Raw genomic sequence first — 21,924 nt, forward strand, 5'->3', positions numbered from 1 at the left:
ACATAATTTGTTTTATTAATTATTTAATTATTTTAAGGGGGAAACGTTTATGTCAAAAAGGTTCGACTTAACTTAAGTGTTTCTATACAACTTTTAGGATTATTATTATTACCTTGAAAAATGTACGCAGGTTGCCATAAAAGCAGGCATGAAAGATGTCTCATTGTATCTCCTGCACCACGTGACTGCGGGTTCCGGCTCGTGGTTGCTATGGCGATGACTGTAGGATTTGATGCGGAGAGTCAGTACGCATTCGACAGAAACTAGACTGCGCTACAGGAATATCCGTGAGTACGCGACACCTATTCATTTTACACCGTCTCAGCAGGTCTTAATGAGATACAACGACGATTAGCAATGTTTCTAAAGGATTTTTTTTTAATTGGTAGTGCGCTGTTACAGCGCTAGTGTATGTCGTGTTGCCATTCCAGTCGCTACAAAAAATGCAGCTCTGTTTACTTAGAGTTTATGCAGGGATTAACATATTTAACTACGAATAGTTTCTATATTCTTCTTTATGAAATAAAAAACTCTGTCAAAAGATATCCACAGCATTTTTAGCATGTCTAAAAATAATAAAAAACTAATAAAAAATATTATTTTAAAAGTTTATGACTTTGCTGGAAATCCAGTATACACTTACTGTATTAAGTATGCTATATAAAGTAAGTTAGCTCAGGTTGATGTAAATGTACAGAGTAAACACATACAGCAGGTTATCTGGTTGTGCTGACAGTGTGTGTCTTTCTCAGGAGTTTCCCTGGACAACCTGCTGACGAGACAATGCATTTCAGCCCTCCTGTCAGCAGAGACAGGATCATATCGACATTTCCAAAGGTACACAGTCTGTAATCACATCATGACAATTATTTACATGTATTTTAATGGAATAGATCATTGTGTGTTTGAAAAGGTTAAATCATCCAGAATCATTCATATCACATTCAGAAAGTGTTCTGTAAACTGTAGCGAGCACATCAGATTAGTATATTGAGAATGTGTGACATCCATAGATGGATCCATCAGGATCACAGGACTGCAGCTAATTCTGCTCAAATAATTAAGGCTTCCCACAGCTGCTTCCTGTACTAGTTTTCTCAGTAGTTGGGTCATATTAAGGGCAAATGTACCCTGTGTACTTTCTTAAAGGAGTTATCGGATGCAAAACTAACTTTTACATGTTGATTGAACATTAATGTGTGTTGGCAGTTTGTGTACAAAACCACCCTACAGTGATAAAAATCCACCCAATGGTAGTTTTTTAATCTTTAAAAGTAATATCCCCTTTTTAAAATCAGGTCATTCTCAGCTTCTTGTTGGTGTGATGAAACACAGTTGATTGACATGAGCGTCTTACCTTAGACCCGCCCTTACCGAGCTGAAACAGTCCGAATATGATCGCCATTTAGGGTGACCACCCGTCCCGCGTAGCGCGTGCGCGCACAGCGTTTGAAGCCCAATTCATGCGTCCCGCAAATTGAGACCATGTCACGCATAATCAATGCTTGCTCAAAAAAAAAAGAAAAGTTGGTCACTCTATATCATCGAGCCCCAGGCAGCCAAACGAACATTACTTGACAGTTCAGCACGCTACTGTTGCCTCACCCACCCCTCACTTGAACTGCTGAGGGCTGCGTTTCCCAAAAGCATCGTAAGCTTAAGTTCATCGTAGACCCATTGAAACCAATGGAGCTACGATCAACTTAAGCTTACGATGCTTTTGGAAAACGCAGCCCAGGTTGTTGTCAACTTTTTCGTTGTTGTCATGACAACGCTCTCACGTGCATACCAGACACACTGGGAAGGAACTTTTAGATGCGTGCTTTTCAATTTGAAAAATGATGAAAGAGACTTGCTGCGTCCCAATTCGCATACTATCCGTATTCGAAAATAGAATTAGTATGTCCCAAATCATAGTATGTTAAAAAAAGTATTCCAAAGTTTCGCGGATGGTCTACTACTTAACTTCAGAATTCGAAGTGCGGATCAATGCGCACTCTCTAACTGCTACAACACATTGCGCGGTGAATGAGGATTCGGTTAGAACTACAAACATGCATAAAAAGTGATAAAAAAAACTACAAACATGGCGGATATGCGCGACCAACAGACAGGCAGAAAAAGGGAAAAAAAAAAAAAAAACAGGCAGAAAAAGGGGTTTAAGTGATAAATAATCAATGTGTAACTTAATAGAAAACATGTTTTTAATGTTATCCACGGTATATTTCATGTGCAGCAACTTTTTGTCACCTTTGCAAAACGCCCTTCTCAATCGGACATGGAGGGGAATTGTGAGTTAAGACTTTTTTTTTCAACTTTTCCTGTGGTGTTGTGCAACTACAATTCCTGTTATTCCTATAATTTTATATTCTAATTTATTTAAAGTGAATAAATTGTAATGAAAATAAATAAAATTAAATAGCTAAAGTAAATCGTAAGTGGAAGTGCATCTGTCAATTCATTGATTGTTCAAAATATTATGAATCTTTATTTAGAAAAAAATACACATTGGTTGGCCTATTCATGAGCATACATCAGCAATCACACATGTTTAGGGGAATAGGGCTTTATTAATATACCATTTAAGGTATTTTTAATATACACTGGTATATATTTAATATACCAGTGAGTCTGCCCATGGGTTGGGGGCACCGCCGCGCCAGGCAGTGTCCCACATTGTCCCTCAGAAACATACCCCTTGTCCCCCCTTGGGCTTATTAGCAGGTGGTCACCCTATCGCCATTGTGTGACTCAGGTGCAGTATAAGACTCTAATTGAGCGATCGAGGTGTTCTGTTGTTGGATGTAATAATGAACATAGCAGTCGTCATTTACTCCCGACATCTGAGCCGCTTAATGCGGCGGTGACCGCTCACTCTATTCCCGAAGCGGTGGCGACCGGTCACTCTGCGCCCGATGCGGCGGCGTCCGCTCACTCTGCGCCCGATGCGGCGGCGTCCGCTCACTCTGCGCCCGATGCGGCGGCGTCCACTCACTCTGTACCTAACGCGGCGACGGTGCCCGCTGTGGTTCCTCTGACGGCGGCGGTGCCCGCTGACGTTCCTCTGACGCCGGTGCCCGCTGACTTTCCTCTGACGGCGGCGGTGCCCGCTGACGTTCCTCCGACAGTGACCGCTCACTCTGTTCCTGAAGCGGCGGCGACCGCTCACGATGTTCTCAGCGTGGCGGCGACCGCTCACTCTGTTCCTGATGAGGCGGCGACCGCTCACGAGGTTCTCGATGCGGTGGCGACCGCTCATGTTCCTCTGAAGGCGGCGGTGCCCGCTGACGTTCCTCTGGCGGCGGCGGTGCCCGCTCACGTTCCTCTGACGGCTGTGCCCGTTGACGTTCCTCTGGCTGCGGTGCCAGCTGACGTTCCTCTGGCTGCGGTGCCCGCTGACGTTCCTCTGGCGGCGGTGCCCGCTGACATTCCTCTGGCGGCGGTGCCCGCTGACGTTCCTCTGACGGCGGCGGTGCCCGCTGACGTTCCTCTGACGGCGGCGGTGCCCGCTGACGTTCCTCCGACAGCGGCGGTGCCCGCTGACGTTCCTCTGCCAGCGGTGCCCGCTGACGTTCCTCTGACGGCGGCGGTGCCCGCTGATGTTCCTCCTGGGTTCGGTCGCGCCCTGCCCGAGCTCCCGGGCCCTGCGCTGGTCTCGCCCAGCCTCCCGGAGCCTTCGTCTCCGGCCCTGCTGCCGCTGCACGGGCCTGGCCCACCATCCCTCCCCCTGTTACACCAGTCCCCCGTTCCACCTCCCTCCAGACTTGTTCGGCCTCAGGGAATATCTGGAAGCTGTTCCTTAGGGGAGGGGTACTGTCATGACTCTGGGCTGCGGGTTTTCCCTCCTCCTCCGGAGGTCGCTGTTTCCCTTCCTCCCGCACTTTCACTCCCTTGATTGTCTACACCTGTCTTTGATCATGACACTCGTTACATCCACAGCTGTTCACAATTACCACGGACTATATAGTTTCCCATCTCGCACCACTCGTCCTGGTTTCATTGTCTTCTGATGTCTGTCCCTCACGTTCCGGATTTCTGTACTCAGCTCGTGTTTTCAGTTCTGTCTGTGTTGCATTTCAAGTCGTGTTTGTGCCGTGTTGGCCTTTTGTTTGTGTTTTGTTTAATTAAATAATATCTTACCTGCATTTGGACCCTGACCTCATTTCTCAACGTGACACTTAAGAGGCAGAGGACAAATGTTACTTTCAGTTTTAAAAGGAAAGCGCCGATCCCGATCTACATGTACATCTATGTTCTTGTGAATCATTAGTGATGCAGCTTCACCCACAGCAGAAGTGAGTATAAGGATTTTTTTATGCATTTTTGCAAATGCCCTTTCTTAATAATGTGCATGTTGGCAAGTTTCGCCGATAAACGCAGCTGCAGTTAAATACGGCTAAAGTAAACATTACAGATGGTAATCCCACAGCAGAGAGGAGCGGGGCAAGCAGAGCTCATTTGCATTTAAAGGGCCCATGCAATAAAATGAGCTGATATTTTGCAGAGCTGATTTTGAAAAGTAAAAGGGTGTTTTTTTTACACTACTATTGAGATTTAACCAAAGTATATTATAGACTTTTCATTAAGACCCTAAAGAATCATATGAACTTGTGGAAAATGAGCATCCGATGACCCCTTTAATGCACGTTCATGGCCTTATTGTGAATGATTTCAAAATGGAAAGTGTTGGAGCAGACAACATCACTATTGTCACAAACTGAAGCGGAGTGGAGCCAGGAGAAAACATGCAGGAAACCGGAATAATAATACGGATATTTATTGAAAACAAAAGCAACATAGAACAAAAACCAGGAAAACTGAGGGAACAAGTAACATTATCAACGGACACTGGGGTGTGAACTGACACAGACTTAAATACACAACAAACAGGGCGTTGTTACAAACGAGATAACAGGATGACGAGGGGGAAATACAAATATGGGCATGACTGAACCAAAAGAACATGAACCAAAAGGGGGAGACAAGGACTAAACCATTTGAATAGGAAACATGGGGGGGGGGGGGGACTAGGAAAATATGACAGTAACACAACTAAATCCTGACAACTACAAACTAGACAAAACTACTGTTGTTACTTACTTAATCGCCAAAGTATCTGGTATTTGGTGTTGTTTATGATTAGAAGAGTTTATCTGCATTTATTAATTCTGTTTTATTATTCTGTAGTGTTATAATCCACAAGCCTGCCTACAGATGAAGGATGATTGGAATACAAAAGCCAAGATGGCTTGCCAAGACCGGGCAGCACGTCAGCAAGGGTTGGTATACAAACATACAGTTCTGTGCAAATATCTTAGGCCACTAGAATTTTCACCAGCTAAAAATGGTTTCAAGTCAGTTTTTTTCTATCTTTTACTGTAGTGTGTCAGTAGGAAATATCAGTTTACATTTCCAAACATTCATTTTGCCATTAATTGTAATAATCCAGTGAGATTTTTGTTTGCACAAGGAGTCTGACAATATCCAGTGCTCCACACAGAGATCTGATCTCATCATCATCCAGTCTGTCTGGAATCACATGAAGAAACGTCTCCAAGATGCTACAAAGCTACCTGAAAAACTATGTGCAAATGCACCTAGGGCGAAAGCTGCTTTAAACTCAAAAGATGGTCACACCAAATGTTGATTTAATTTAGTTAATAGAAGTTAATTGATAAAGAATCTCTATTTATGACATCCTCATTTTATAGCATTTTTACACAAGAGGGTAACACTTTTAACACTACTCTAGCTTTGCAGATAGGTCTCTTGATGCATCTTGAAGATGTTGCCACAGTTCTTCATGATTTAGTCTGTCTAAGTTTGTTCTGTTTCTTCATGTGATTCCAGACAGACTGGATGATGATGAGATCAGATCTCTGTGTGGAGCACTGGATGTTGTCAGACTCCTTGTGCAGACAAAAATCTCTCTGGATTTGTATAATTAATGGCAAAATGAATGTTTGGAAATGCAGTGAAAATGCATTTGCAATGCATTTGTTAGTGAAAATACTAGTGGCCTAAGACTTTTGCACAGTACTGTATATATATATATATGCACTGTACTGTGCAAAAGTCTTAGGCCACTAGTGGACTATTCTGTAGAATATTCAGTGCATATATATACACATATATACTACAGAATGGTCCAAATTTGTCACTACCAAAACACAGTAATATAGAATTTAATAAGAAGGGTTATATAGACCTATTTAGATTTTGCTCAATAGGTCTTCCTTGTATATATATATATATATATATATATATATATATATATATATATATATATATATATATATTTAGAGATGAATCAATAACAATTTTAACAATATTTCAAATGTGATTTATGAGATTTGTTGTATTTTGAATCAAGTTTTTCTTTGCAAAAAGCAAAAAGTTGATCATACTGATTTTAAATGAAGGATTCATTGGTTTGAATATACATTGAACCAAACACTATTATAACATCGTAGTTAGTATTTAATATACTTTTTTTTTTTTTTGACAAAACATCCCATGTTTCAGTAGCGACCACATCACATTACAGAATTTTATCCACATACTAAAACACTACTAAAACATACTAAAATACAAAAAAACTGCCCAACTGTAGTACAATTTTGTTTATTTCTTCAAAATAAAAGATTATGTGTTTCCTTTTGTAATTACCGAAACAATAATGACATGTTTTCAGTCGTGACTGTTAATTTTAAATGCCTTTGAACCTACCTTAAAAATGCTAATCAGCACATGGTTAGCTAGCACAGTTCTGAACAGTTGTACACATAAAAAAAACTAAATGTTATGTAAAATCTTTCAAAACAGTGGTTAATTATAGAAAAATGGTGTTTGGTAGTGTCATTCTTTAAAGTTACACACAGATTTTTAATACTTTTAAACACATTTACCTCAAAATGATGGGATCTACTCACACGTTGTAGCTATGAGAGTGACACATAAATATTTCCTGATCATAAATCTAGGGGTGTAGTTAAAATCAGTCTCAGGCACTGGACTAAACATACACTGTTTCGGTAGAGTGACATGAAAATGCTGAACACGTATGAAACAAAGTTTCGTAATTTACAAAGAATTTTTTTTTATTTCACCTTGTTAAAAAATCTAAAAGATATTTTTAAAAACAAAGGAGTAAAATGCAAAAATTATTTCACCACAGCCACCTCCCAACTGCAAGTAGCCACTAAATGATGATAGTATATTTAAGCTTTATGATATTTTAAATATTGGTTGGTTTCAATAGATAATAAATGGATCTTAGTAAACATCTAAGATTTGAATACTTAAATGCTTTTTAAATGTGTTTTTTAAAACTGGGGCAGCAGTTTCGACCAATTCTGTAGAATGGCCCATATATAGGGAGAGAAAGACAGAGATATTTATTATATAATTATATTCATATTATCTTCTAGGTTTGACAGGCTTAAGATGTCAAAAGCAGTAGTGGTTGGAGATCTCAATGTGGGAAAGACATGCTTAATAAACAGGTAAAGTGTATACACAAGGTTTATTTAAATTATACATGTAGTGTTTTTAATGGACGTTAACTTTTATTATGTTCTTGTATATTATAGATTCTGTAAAGACGTGTTTGAGAGGGACTACAAGGCTACTATCGGTGTTGACTTTGAGATTGAGAGATTTGAGATGTCTGGGCTGCCCTTTTCTATTCAAATGTGCGTAGTTATATTTTGAAAAATTTAAAATAACATTCATTTGAAATGTTCATGTCTTTTATATTTGTTTTTGCACATCACAATATTTGCAGATGGGACACTGCCGGTCAGGAAAAGTTCAAATGCATTGCGTCAGCATATTACAGAGGAGCTCAAGGTAAAATTCAGGTTCTTATTTAAAGCAACAGTTCATTCAAAAATTGACTTTTTCGGAAAATTTACTATAAGATGTTATGGAAGCCCGCTTCATAAATACAAATAAAAAAGGTAATTGCGACTTTTTAGCTCAGAATTCTAAATTTTAAAGTTTACGTTGACTTTTTTTCTCAGAACTGTGAGATATAAACGCACAATTGTGAGTTTTAAAGTCAGAATTAGTAGATATAAAGTTAGAATTGCAGGATATAAACTCGCAAGTCTGACTTTTTTCTCGCAGTTGCGAGTTTGTGTCTGACAATTCTGAGAAAAAAAGTCAGAATTGTGAGACACAAACTAGATATAAACTCCCAATTGTAAGTTATAAAGTCCAGTTCTGAGGAAAACAAACATAGAAACTAATATGTTCAGAGAATTGCGAGCTTATATCTCACAATTCTGACTTAGTAACTTGCAATTACACATTTATATCTCACAATTCTGACTTAATTTCTCAGAATTGCGAGTTTATATCAATCAATTGTGACTATTAGAATTACGAGTATATTTCTCACAATTCTGACTTAATAACTCGCAATTACACGTTTATATCACACAATTCTGACTTAATTTCTCAGAATTGCGAGTATATATCACACAACTGTGATTATTTCTAAGAATTCTGAGTTTATATCTCACAATTCTGACTTTATAACTCGCAATTGTGAGTTTATATCTCACAATTCTGACTTAATTTCTCAGAATTGCGAGTTTATATCACGCAATTGTGACAATTTCTTGGAATTCCAAGTTTATATCTCACAATTCTGATTTAATAACTTGCAATTACATGTTCATATCACACAATTCTGACTTAATTTCTCAGAATTGCGAGTTTATATCTCACAATTCTGAGAAAAAAGTCAGAATTGTGTGATATAAACTCTCAATTGTGTGAACATATCATTCTGAAAATCAGTGTTGTTTTCGTCAACGATGACGATGACGAAATCATTTCGTTGACGCCACTTTTTTCCATGACGATAACGAGACGCTGACGAGATAAAAATGGCTCGTTGATGACTAAAACATGACGAGACGTGTGTGAGTTTTCGTTGACGAGACGAGAATAGACGAAAATGTTAGTGGGTGGTCCGGCAGACGTTTAAAATGCATGACATTTCCGCTTATTGTGCATGCCAATTAAAACCGAAAAATATCTGCCGCTATGGCAAGCCGTTTAGCATTAAAAACTCTTTGCCATACTAGTATGGCAAGCCGTTTTAGCATTCCATCCTTGTTTGTCTTTTATGTTTTAAAACATTCCTTCATTATTGTAATTATTAGTGAAAATAGTCGATCCGTAAGCTCACATTGTGTTGAACTATAGATCTGCTATTTTCAGAACTTAAGTGACACTACCCAACAGCAAAATACTTACTGACCTACATTAATTTGTTAAAAGACTACTTTTTCCCCTTTTTTTGACTAAAACTAGACTAAAACCTTTTTGACTTTTCGTCGACTAAAATTGGACTAAAACTATCACATATAGAAGTGACTAAAATTTGACTAAAACTAATAACCATTTTAGTCCAAAAGACTAAGACTAAGACTAAATCTAAGATGGTTGTCAAAAACAACACTGCTGAAAATAAGTCAGAATTGTGAGATAAAAGACATTATTGTGATGTATTTTTATCAGCTGTTTGTCAGAACTCTCATTCTGACGGCACCCATTCACTGTATGGGATCCATTGCTGTATTTCTCCACATCTATTCCTTTAAAACCCCAGTGTAATCTTTTCTCTTTCTACTTTAAAAGTTATTATTACTGTCTTTGACATGGCGGATATCAAGAGCTTGGAACACACACAGTAAGTAAAACCTAGTGTTTTGAATATTCAAAAGGTGTCAAGTTATTTTCATTTTAATGATTTTTTGTTTGTTCCTCAGGCAGTGGTTATCAGAGGCACTGCGGGAAAATGAACCAGACAGCTGTTTTGTGTTCTTGGTTGGCACAAAAAGAGACCTCCTGGTGAGAATAGTCCCCACAGACAAGCATGCATATGTACACGACACGTACTACTTGTAAAAGCTATTAAAGACTCCCTGCTGTCCTTGTGTTAAGTCTACAGAAGAGTGCCAGAGAACAGAGAGAGATGCCATAAAGATTGCAGCAGAAATGAACGCTGAGTTCTGGTCGGTTTCTTCAAAAACAGGTAGATTCTGAAAGGATTGATGTACCTCATAGTTGTTTGCTATGTCCATTGCAAGAAGTACTAGATGGATGCTACATGTATCTGTTACTACTGTGGGTTTGAAGGGGAAAACGTCCAGGAGTTTTTCTCTCGTGTAGCAGCTCTGGCCTTTGAAGATTCCATTCTGAAGGACCTGGAGACAGAAACCAGCACTGCTCAAATTGGACATGGAAGTATTCTTGGTAAGAGATTGCACTCTGAAATCATAAAACAGACATAGATGTTGTGTTGTATGGAGTAAATAATGTGGGTTTGTTATTTCAGATGATAAAGCTCTGGAGGATACACAAGAAAAACCAAAGAAGAAGTCTTGTTGTTGACCTCCAGTGGTTCAAGAAGAAATAACCGATTTGTATTACAGGACAGAATAAATATTTAACCTAGTAGAAAACAAAGTGTTTTTGGTTGACATAACCAACCTCTGAGTTGGGGCATCACTAATGTACTCTCTGAGAGGGATAGACCGCCTTAGCAGAACACACATAAAAATAAGGGACTGACATCTGATATGATTTCAAACATTTGATTTATACTGTAGTATTAACGTCAGTATTTTGTACTGCTGCATAAACTGCCATTTAATAATTGCATTGTATGTTTTATTGCAACCTTTTGTATTTTTTTTTGTTTTGTTTATCTTCGTTTGGCAGACGAAATAAACATTATCACTGCGTACAGCTTATGAAATTTTTTATCAGTATTTGTATCTTAACCAAGTTTGAGAAATATATACAGTTGAAGTCAAATGTTTACATACACCTTGCAGAATCTGTAAAATGTTATTTTACCAAAATAAGAGAGATAATACAAAATGCATGTTATTTTTTTATTTAGTACTGACCTGAATAAGATATTTCACATAAAGGATGTTTATATATAGTCCACATGAGAAAATAATAGTAAGACTGACCATTTTCAAAAGTGCACACTTGATTCTTAATGCTGTGTTGTTACCTCAATGAGCCACAGCTGTGTTTTTTTGTTTGTTTGTTTGTTTGTTTAGTGATAGTGAGAGTCGCTTGTTTGTCCTGAACAGTTAAATTGCCTGCTGTCCTTCAGAAAAATCGTTCAGGTCCCAAAGATTCTTTTGTTTTTGAATGATTTTGACATCGTATCAAACTGAGGACAACTGAGAGACTCATATGCAACTATTACAGAAGGTTCAAATGCTCACTGATGCTCCAGTAGGGAAAAATAATGCATTAAAGAAACCCTCCACTTTTTTTTTGGAAATATTTAAAATATTTAAAAATATGTCCTATTTAAAACTTGAGTCTTCTGTAGTTATATCGTGCACATGTGCTGTGTGATATTACTCCACCTGCTGCGTCCATATTACGGCAGCAAACTTCCTTAACTATTACGCTGGAATAGGAGTGTAGTTCCTAATCTTATCAGCTTAGAAAATCACAGCTGTACATTTTCTGCCGGTATTAGTACACAGAAGAGTCAAGTTTTAAATAGGACAAATATCGAAACTTGTTGGTCATTTTTTGAACGCGATGCTATTGGTCTAATAGAATTCAATGATCTATGCTAAGCTATGCTAAAAGTGACATCGCCAGAACAGGAAAATGGCTGAATGGATTTCAAAACGGTAAAACTCAACTTATTAGGACTTGGAGAGAAAGCCTATTTCCAAAAAAAAAAAAAAAAAAAAAAAAAAAAAGGTGGAGCGTTCCTTTAAGAGCTGGGGGTGAAAACTTTTGAACAGAATGAAAATTTGTAAAATTTTCTTAGTTTGCCTAAATATCATCTATTTTTTCATTTAGTAATGCCCTTCAGAAGATACTTACATGTTTCTCAGAACAAAAATAAGTTAAATCTGATCTTCAAATTCAAAAGATGGATCTCAAAATCATACAGTCATTGTTGGTAAGGGTTCAAATACACAAAAATGCTGAAAACCCAAAGAGCTTATGGGACCTGAAAGGATTTTTCTGAAGAACAGCAGGCAATTTAACTGTTCAGGACAAACAAAGGACTCAGCAAATATCACAAAAAAAAAAAAAAAAAAAAGAACAGCTGTGGATCATTCAGGTAACAACGGTATTCAAAATCAAGTGTACGTAAACTTTTGAACGGGGTCATTTTTTTAAAATTCAACTATTATTTTCTTATGTGGACTATATGTAAATGTCTTTTATGTGAAATATATTCAGGTCAGTACTAAATAAAAAATAAGATCATTTTGAATGATCCCTCTTATTTTGGTCATATAATTAACATTTTGTAGATTCTGAAAGGTGTGTAACTTTTGACTTCAACTGTATATACAGCAGTGACAAACCGAAATATAGCGCTTCGCTTTTAAGTGTTATTCTATTCTATTCTATTCTATTCTATTCTATTCTATTCTATTCTATTCTATTCTATTCTATTCTATTCGAGGCAGACTTGTTTTTGACGGCGAATCTCCAATGCGCTAGGCGGTGCTGTGCTTCTGTCTATTACCACAAACCCGAAGAAGACACTATCGGTTTAGTTCATGAAACTAGAGAAATGTTGCATTATTTCTGGCAGATATAAATTAAGCTGTGCGTTGTCGGTGTATAAATGAATATTGAGCCTCTGTCTAATAAACCCGTGTCTTACAATTAGAAGAAGTTTTTGCAGAGCGTTTTCTGGGGTCAGAAGAAATGAGTCACGAGACTTGTAAACAAACGGAGGAGGACGACGGACTGTCATGAGCTTTATTGTGCTTCTTCATTTTCAAGCACTTTAACACTTTTGATAGTGCATATCATGTCGATTTGAAGAATGCGGAAGTGATGATGTTGATATCCTGCAGACTGCTTCAGCTCTGGATATTTCTTTGTTTGTAAATGTGTATGTGACTGACTCCATCATCAAGACAACAATGACTGTTACCATGAAGGCAAACAGGTCCTACAAACTTGTGGTGCACAAGAAGGGCTTTGGAGGGAGTGGTGAGAATGTTCTTCATATTAAAAACTAAACTGGTTTTAGTTTATGACACTGGTTAAATTAACATCCTTGTGTTTTTGCACGCATCTCTTAACACTCATTCTGTCTTTACAGATGATGAGTTGATGATGAATCCTAAAGTCTTTTCTCAGGTTAAACTGGGGGATATTGTTGAGATTGCACATCCAAATGATGAGTACAGGTGAGAGGAGCTTTCTTCTGATTTCTGCTAAAATGTAGCATTGCGTTGTAAAAGCATTAGGGAAAAACTATAAAAAGATATGATTTGCTTAAATGAAACATTTTGACGTCTTCTCTCTCTCTATACACTACCAGTCAAACGTTTTTGAACAGTAAGATTTTTAATGTTTATTTTATTTTATTTTATTTAAGTCTCTTCTGCTCACCAAGCCTGCATTTATTTGATCCAGAGTATAGCAAAAACTGAACATTTTGAAATAGTTTTACTATTTAAAATAACTGCTTTCTATTTGAATATATTTTAAAATGTAATTTATTTCTAAAGGGTTCAAAGCTAAAGGGTTGTTATAGAAACTAATACTTTTAGCAAGGATGCTTTAAATTGATCAAAAGATGATAAAGACATTTATAAAGTTACAAAAGATTTCTATTTCATATAAATGCTGTTCTTCTGAACTTTGTATTCATCAAAGAAACCTAAAATAAATTCTACTCAGCTCATAATAATAATAAATGTGTTTTGAGCAGCAATATTAGAATGATTTCTAAAGGATTGTGTGATTGGAGTAATGATGCTAAAAGTTCAGCTTTGAAATCACAGGAAATATTACATTTTAAAATATATTCCAATAGAAAATAGTTATTTTAAATTGTAAAAATTTATTTAAAATTTTTTATTTTGTTATTTTGCTGTTTTTGCTGTACTTTGGATCAAATAAATGCAGGCTTGGTGAGCAGAAGAGACTTAAAAAACATTAAAAATCTTACTGTTCAAAAACTTTTGACTGGCATTGTAAAAAAAAGTGTAAATTAAAAAAAGATAAATAAAAAGAAAATATTAATAAAAAGTAAGTAATAGGAACTTATTAGCCTTTTTTTTTTTCATTTTTATTTTCTACCTAAAACTAAAACAAATAAAAAACACATAAACTACATAAACTACATATTAAAAAATTCTAATATTAATATAATTTTAGGTCAATCTTACAAAAATACACTGCCGTTCAAAAGTCTGGGATCAGTAAAAAAAGTTTCTTACTTAAAATCGTAAGTTTAAGTTTCTTCTGCTCATCTTAGGCAAAAATCCAGAAAAAAAAAAAACAGTAATATTGTGAAATATTATTTCAATGTAAAATAACTGTTTTCTATGTGAATATATTTAAAAATGTATTTTTTTCCTGTGATGGAAAGCCGAATTTTCAGCATCATTACTCCATTCTTCAGTGTCACATGATCCTTTAGAAATCATTCTGATATGCTGATTTACTATCAATTTTGAAAACAGTTGAAATAACAGCATTTATTTAAAATAGGAAACTTTTGTAACAATATAAACTACCATTTCAAAATTTGTGGTCAGTAAATTTTTATTCCTTTAAAAAAAAAAGAAAAGAAATTAAAACTTTCATTCACTAATGATGTGTAAAATTGATAAAAAGTGATAGAAAAGACTTTATTAGAAAAGATTTCTATTTTAAATAAATGCTTTTTTTTTTTTTTTAACTTTTTTTTTTTTTACAAAATATTAGCCATCACATAATTGATAATAAAAGTAATAAATCTGCATGTTAGAATGATTTCTGAAGGATTATATGTAATGAGTAATTATGCTGAAAATTCAGCTTTGCATCACAGGAATACATTATACTTTAAAATATATTAAAATGGAAAACCATATTATTTATGTATTTTTAATCAAGTAAATGCAGTCTTGATGAGCTTAGGCAAATTCTTTAAAAGGAAAATTACAAATCTTACTGATCCCAAACTTTTGAATGACAGCGTATGTCTACATATGTTACATTACATCCTATAAAAAGTCATAATTTATTATATAATAAGAAATATATATTAACCTTTTTTAATTTCATTTTTATTTTTTAACCTAAACTGAAATAAAAATTAACTCTATCTATATAGACTTTGTAAACTATATATTTTAAAAAGTAAAATTAATCAAAATGGCAAAAGCATGCAATAAAATTATAAAAAAACTGAAAATATCTAAATAAAAATGTATTCAATGTATTAATATAGTAACACTGTTGTCTTCTACATTATACAGTATTGTATTTTACCTGGTATATTGGAAGCACTTTGTTATAATAAGTACATAGTATGTACACGTGGAACAGGACTGTAAAATAATTGTAATAAATGGTTAATAACTAGGTATGAACCCTGAACCTACCCTAAACCTAACCTTGACCTATGTAATTATCTTGTACTACCCAATACTTTCTTGTTAATTGGTAAGTTAATATATGCATTGATTTCTGTGTTTTTAATTTCTATGTCTTTGTCTTAGTCCTCTGCTGCTGCAGGTCAAGAGTTTGAAAGAAGACCTGCAGAAAGGTGAGTTTCAAATTTGCGCTTAATTTTCTGTTCTTGTATCACCTGTATTGCAGTGTTTATATTGTAAGCGATTTTCTTTTTTTCCACTAACAGAAACTATCAGTGTAGACCAGACTGTGGCTCAGGCCTTCAAACTTCGCGCCTACCAGGACGTCATCATCAATATTGTGGACCCCAAGGTATTTTATACAGAAATACTGTTTATGGCACAGTCCTACTATTTTAATGAAAGAGTATATAGTGATATAGCATTGCCTCTCGTACCTTATTTCCTAAATGGAAATTTAACAGGATGTGACTTTGGATCTGGTGGAGCTCACTTTCAAAGATCAGTATATTGGACGAGGAGACATGTGGAGACTGAAGAAGAGCTTAGTGAGTGGACTAGATTCAAATCAGCATGGGATGTTCATTTTTGATGCCTTGCAATAATCTTTATGTCTCTGATGTTCTTTCAGGTGAGCACATGTGCATATGTGACACAGAAAGTAGAGCTTGCAGGAATCAGGTAACAACGTTCATTATTACAGATACACATATGTGACCCTGGACCACAAAACCAGTCTTAAGTCGCTGGGGTATATTTGTTAACAATAGCCAAAAATACATTGTATGGGTCAAAATGATTGATTTTTCTTTTATGCCAAAAATCATTAGGAAATGAAGTAAAGATCATGTTCCATGAAGATTTTTTCTGTAAAATTCCTACTGTAAATTTATCAAAATTTAATTTTTGATTAGTAATATGCATTGTTAAGAACTTAATTTAGACAACTTTAAAGGTGATTTTCTCAGTATTTTGATTTTTTTGCACCCTCAGATTCCAGATTTTCAAATAGACGTATCTCGGCCAAATATTGTCCTATCATAACAAACCATACATCAATAGAAAGCTTATTTATTGATCTTTCATAGTATGTATACATCTCAGTTTTGTAAAATTTAACCTTATGACTGGTTTTGTGGTCCAGGGTCACATATGATTCTGATTGGTCAGTTAAGTAAGGGATAATCAACGGTTTGCCGTGCGTTAAAGGATTTTAAATGCACGACGTGGAGGCTAATAACCGCCCGACGCGAAGCGCATTTTAAATCCTTTAACGCACGGCAAGCCGTTGATTATCCCGCTTATTCCATGGTTATAGACAAATTAAAACTAGGATTGATATTTGCAAAATTTGACTGAATGGATAAAAAAGACGGTTATTTCCGTCAGTTATGACACGCAGCTCTAGCATTCTGGCCGCTTAAAATCAGACTCAGAGATTAAATAGTCCGGTAAAAATCACATTTATTTGAATGAAATCTAGCATTTGTTTCAGTAGATTATCGATCGACCAAGAGAGAGTGTAAAGGCAAGAGAGATGACAGTTGTGTGTGTGCGTAACGTTACCTGCCTGCATGCTGTGCGTCTCTCTCTACAAACAACAATTCATTCAAAAACAGCAGCTTTACCACCCCGTTGCTGAGGAATATAATGTAGCGATCTAGTATCTAGGCTATTTTAATAAGGATCGCAGGCAAACGCTGACAAGAAGTTTATGTATGCGATCTACGACCTCTCTCTCTCTCTCTCTCTCTCTCTCTCTCTCTCTCTCTCTCTCTCTCTCTCTGTGTGTGTGCTTTTGCGTGCATAAATTAAAGCAGCGCATTAATATAGAACGGTGATTAAACTGACTTGGAACTACCTGTGCATTAAACGGTTTTACTGCACACCTGCCAGCCAATCAGAATCCAGTATCCAGACATTCCATGGAATAAAGTATTTTACAGTCTGAAGTATGCATACAATGCCTTGTACACTGCTGTTTAAAAGTTTGGGGTCAGTTTTTGTGTATTTTTGAAAGAAATTAATACTTTTATACAGCAAGGATTCTAAAATTAATGCTTATTCATCATAAGTAAAGTAAAGACATTTAAAATGTAAAAAAAAAAAAAACAACAACAACATTTAAAATAAATGCTGTTCAGATATTCAAATAAATGCAGAATTTGTGAGCATAAGAGAAAATGTTTCAGTTGTGTATGTCTAACCAAAAAATGCTTCCAGGGCCCAGGCCAGTGAATTGTGGGTGAAAGGAGAGAAGGTCACTTGTGGCTACATTAGTGAAGATACAAGGGTAAGAATGTCTCCTTATAAATTAATTTTGTGTTACTTTCCATCACTATACATTTTTTCACATTTTCTCCACATAGGTGGTGTTTCGGTCCACCTCTGCTATGGTTTATATATTCATTCAGATGAGCTGTGAGATGTGGGACTTTGATATCTATGGTAAAGCGACCTTTTTTAACCTTTATCTGTGTTTTAAGAGTAAATCTGTTATTCACGTCATTTAAGCTGCTGTCTTCATTCACAGGTGATCTTTACTTTGAGAAAGCTGTCAATGGTTTCCTCTCGGATCTGTTTGCCAAATGGAAAGTGAGTGTCTGCTTTCTCATTAACCAGTAATAATGTTATTTGCACGATATAGCTGATTATGACACTCAGTTCTTTGGCACTGTGGGATTGTCTTTGTTAAAATATATCCACTTTTCTAGGAGAAGAACTGCAGCCATGAGGTTACAGTGGTGTTGTTCTCTCGAACCTTCTACTCTGCTAAATCAATGGGTAAGTGTTTCATATTTAAAAGTGCTTGGTTGTATAATTTTAGTGATAGTAATTGATTATGTATCTTTCTTCATGTAGAAGAGTTCCCAGAGCTCCAAAGAGCATCAATCCGACAAGACCATGAGGGACGTTATTATGAGGATTTCTACAGGTCTAGAAGCTTATCAAGCATCAAGTGTACCGGTGTATTTGTACTGTTTGAAGAAGGAGTCATTATTTTTTATTCTTTTCCAGGGTGGTGGCACAGAATGAAAGGCGTGATGAGTGGACCTCCCTGCTCATCACCATTAAAAAACTCTTCATACAGTATCCTGTGCTGGTGCGTCTTAAAGGAGCAGGTGCGTATGCAATTCATGCCGATATACAGGGTATGAGTGTGATAATGCGTTTATACAACAGTTTGATGGCATGAATGTGTAAATGCATAAGAAACGACAACGGAGTGTCTTTAAAAACCCTCTTTTGTGCAGAACTGCTTTCTTCTGTCGCTGATTTAAATCTCAGTTTGACAGTTTAACAGCTGAGCCCAAGCCTCTGTTACTAATTTGAAAACGTCACTTTAAAACTAGTAATGAAGGAACGTTGAGTTGCTTCATTAAAAGCATATTGTATTACTGTATTAAAATCTCAACTGTATTATGTAGAGTATTATGAGCAAGAGATGATCTGAACGAGTGTGATTACCTGAATCGAATACAGCTTTCATTCTTCAGCTCAATCTCATATTCACAATAAAACATTAGTTTGGATGTCCGTTGAGAAAAGCAATATCTTTGTCGTACTATCCTTTCATTAGTTAAGAGTGATATCCCATGACAGCACAGCTCAGTGCATCAGTCTCTTTCAATATAAAAGTCTTTAATGCTGACTCATAAAAACAGCGTCGCCATCTGATGGTGGAACGTTGAGTGGTGAACGGCCTCTGATGCCCTAGACTCTAGTGCTCACATATCCAAAAACATCTATGCAAATTTTCAAATGTTATCTTAAAACTTAAAACTACATTCCGTGACACAAGAACAGTGTTATTATATTAATTATAGTGGATTTGGATGGCCATGACACTTGCTGTGAGAAATGACACAAACAGCGTGATATAAACACTCCTCTCAGCCAATCATAATTAAGGACCATAAAGAACTGTTGTGTACTGTTGTGATGCAAATCAGAATTTTTAGCATCATTACTCCAGTCTTCGGTGTCACATGATTCTTCAGAATGCATTTTAATATGCTGATTTGCTGCTAAGGAAACTTTCTTTTTATTATCAAAAATGCCAATATTGCAAGGGTACGAGTCTAAATTGACAGATTTTGTTTGCATCTTAATATTGCAGATGGATTTCTGTGCGGGCACAATTCCACTGCTGCTCAGGGGAATTATCTGGAAGCTATCAACTTGTCTTTCAATGGTTGGTATTTGTGTATTTAGTCTGTATTCCTATGGTACTTCAGTAGGGCTGTTTGTCCTGAAATCAGTGTCCTGTTTTCTCGCTTTCAGTCTTTGATAAGCACTACATCAACCGTAACTTTGACCGTACGGGGCAGATGTCAGTGGTCATTACTCCAGGAGTGGGTGTGTTCGAGGTGGACCGCTTGCTCATGATCCTCACCAAACAGCGCATGATTGACAATGGTCAGTGAGTGTGCTGTACATTTGCTGTTTGTCTTATAGCACAGTGCGGTGGACGCTAATGGTATGGTATCTTCCTAACAGGCATCGGTGTAGATCTGGTTTGCATGGGAGAGCAGCCCCTCCACGCTGTTCCACTCTTCAAGGTTGGTAAAGACCATATTAGGTTTGACATTTGAGCATAAAATCACATCTAAATGTTTCTAAATGGGAAGAAAAACATTTTCATATCGTTTTATCAGTTGCATAACCGCACAGTGCATGGAGACTCTAGAATTGGCGATGACTACAACCTGCCTCACTGGATCAACCACAGGTGAGATTTGAGAGTTTTTGATTGGTGGTTGCACTGGTTAGTTACTAGATGCAAAAAAAAAACATCATTAGGTTAGATGAGCTCACTATGATAAATAAATAAATTCTACAGCTTTTACACGTCAAAGAGCCAGAACTCATGCAGCTGTTTTACACCACGGATCAAGCTGGCTGGAAAAAAGGTTAGATATATTACACTTTAACTGACAATTCTTTCTGACTTTGTAATATTTTTATTATGAGGTCGGCTTAGTGTTTGTAAAGCTGCTAATGAAGCTGCTGTCACTTTGATGCCTTTTCCATTTAAGGCTCATGCTGAGAAAGCCAGAAGCAGCAAAGAACATTGTAAGTTTAGGTTTTATGTTTTAGTTCAAGATTGTATAAGAGTTTGCTGTAATCTGACTCATCTGAAGTTGGATTGCTCTTTCTCAGCTCTTTGTGCCCCCAAAGATACTGAGAACAGCCTTCCGATCCAAGTGGACTATGATGCATATGATGCTCAGGTCTTCAGGCTTCCTGGACCTTCCAGAGCTCAGAGGTCCACCAACTTCAGGTATGTTAAACAAAAGTCCTGTCATTCATTTTTATTTTTTGAGTAAAACATTTCTTGAATTGTGACTGCAGTGTTACACATCTGCTTGCTTTGAGCTTCCGGATGAGAAATATGTATCTGGAAATTTTTGTAAATACATGTTTGTAAAGTAAATTTTTGGAAGGCCAAAATCATTGACAGAAATGGTGGATAAGCTGTGTTTTGACTGTGTGTCGTTGTCTATTTCATATGGACACTAGAGCTGGGTTGACAATATTGATTTCTTGATTTTAATACATAAAAATTTGATAAATCTGTTAGTCTGTGCTGTGCTCATTTCAGTTTACCTGTAAACAAAACTTCACTAAAAATTACTTGTAGCGTGCCTACCATCCAGTAGTTGCAATAAGCTTTGTGGTTTATTACTTTTGATATGATGTACTAAGATATTCTGTCAATTGCATTATGAAATTCAAACAATAAGGACAGTTTAGCTCTCTTTAATGTAGGATGACAAAATGATGTAGTGCCTCAGCTGATAACAATTTCACCTAACATTACATTTACCTTAGGAAAGTCATAAATTCATTACATGTGGCAATTATATGAGAGATAAACTCACAGTTCTGTCTTTTTTTTCTCTAAATTGTGAGATATAAATGGGCAATTGCGAGTAATAAAGTCAGATTTGCAAGAAGTATTTTTCTCACAATTGCAAGTTCATAACTCATCTTCATAATTTTTTCTCACAATTGTGAGATATAAAATGAGTTATAAAGTCCAGTTCTGAGGGGAATTTTTTTTCTCTCAGAATTTATATCTCTCAATTCAGAATTGTGAGATGTGAACTCACAATTGTAAGAAATTAAGTCAGAATTGTGAGAAATAAAGTCAGAATAATGAGATATTAACTTTTCTCAGAATTGCGTGTTTGTATCTAACAATTCTGACTTTTTTCTCAGAATTGTGAGATATAAACTGGAAATTGTGAGTCATAAAGTCAGAATTGCGAGATATAAACTTGCTGTTATAAAGTCAGAATTGCAAAAAATAAACTCACAATTGCAAACAATTCTGACATTTGTGTTCGCATCTTGCAATTCTGACTTTTTTCTCAGAATTGTCCAGCTCTGAGGGGAAAAAAGACAGATTTTTTTCTCAGAATTTATATTTCACAATTTATGATTCAGAATTTTGAACTCGCAATTGTGAGAAAAAAAAAAATTCCGAGATAAAAAGTCACAATGACCCTTTTTTTAT

The 21,924-nt window shown here is 36.2% G+C and overlaps 2 protein-coding genes across 2 annotated transcripts in view; both read left to right on the forward strand.

Annotated features, from left to right (window-relative positions):
• Positions 1–232: 232 nt before the first annotated feature.
• On the forward strand, positions 233–10,757 carry rab36 (RAB36, member RAS oncogene family). The gene is made up of 11 exons (XM_073830004.1): positions 233–287; positions 753–837; positions 5,188–5,279; positions 7,431–7,505; positions 7,593–7,694; positions 7,787–7,851; positions 9,655–9,706; positions 9,786–9,867; positions 9,961–10,051; positions 10,156–10,272; positions 10,355–10,757. Exons 2-11 carry the CDS (start codon positions 784–786, stop codon positions 10,408–10,410), a joined length of 786 nt encoding a protein of 261 aa, XP_073686105.1. The 5' UTR covers positions 233–287; positions 753–783; the 3' UTR covers positions 10,411–10,757.
• Positions 10,758–12,556: 1,799 nt separating this feature from the next.
• Positions 12,557–21,924, forward strand: part of depdc5 (DEP domain containing 5, GATOR1 subcomplex subunit) — a 33,698-nt gene continuing 24,330 nt past the window's right edge. The window contains exons 1-19 of the mRNA XM_073829299.1: positions 12,557–13,020; positions 13,133–13,220; positions 15,528–15,574; positions 15,668–15,753; positions 15,866–15,949; positions 16,033–16,082; positions 17,625–17,694; positions 17,771–17,849; positions 17,935–17,996; positions 18,116–18,185; positions 18,264–18,336; positions 18,420–18,523; positions 19,522–19,596; positions 19,686–19,820; positions 19,902–19,963; positions 20,060–20,133; positions 20,245–20,314; positions 20,441–20,477; positions 20,565–20,685. Of these exons, the coding sequence (XP_073685400.1) occupies positions 12,951–13,020; positions 13,133–13,220; positions 15,528–15,574; positions 15,668–15,753; positions 15,866–15,949; positions 16,033–16,082; positions 17,625–17,694; positions 17,771–17,849; positions 17,935–17,996; positions 18,116–18,185; positions 18,264–18,336; positions 18,420–18,523; positions 19,522–19,596; positions 19,686–19,820; positions 19,902–19,963; positions 20,060–20,133; positions 20,245–20,314; positions 20,441–20,477; positions 20,565–20,685 (1,457 nt within the window). The 5' untranslated portion in view covers positions 12,557–12,950. The remainder of the gene's footprint in view (positions 13,021–13,132; positions 13,221–15,527; positions 15,575–15,667; positions 15,754–15,865; positions 15,950–16,032; positions 16,083–17,624; positions 17,695–17,770; positions 17,850–17,934; positions 17,997–18,115; positions 18,186–18,263; positions 18,337–18,419; positions 18,524–19,521; positions 19,597–19,685; positions 19,821–19,901; positions 19,964–20,059; positions 20,134–20,244; positions 20,315–20,440; positions 20,478–20,564; positions 20,686–21,924) is intronic.

Source organism: Garra rufa, chromosome 23, assembly GCF_049309525.1.
Source record: "Garra rufa chromosome 23, GarRuf1.0, whole genome shotgun sequence".
NCBI lineage: Eukaryota > Metazoa > Chordata > Actinopteri > Cypriniformes > Cyprinidae > Garra > Garra rufa.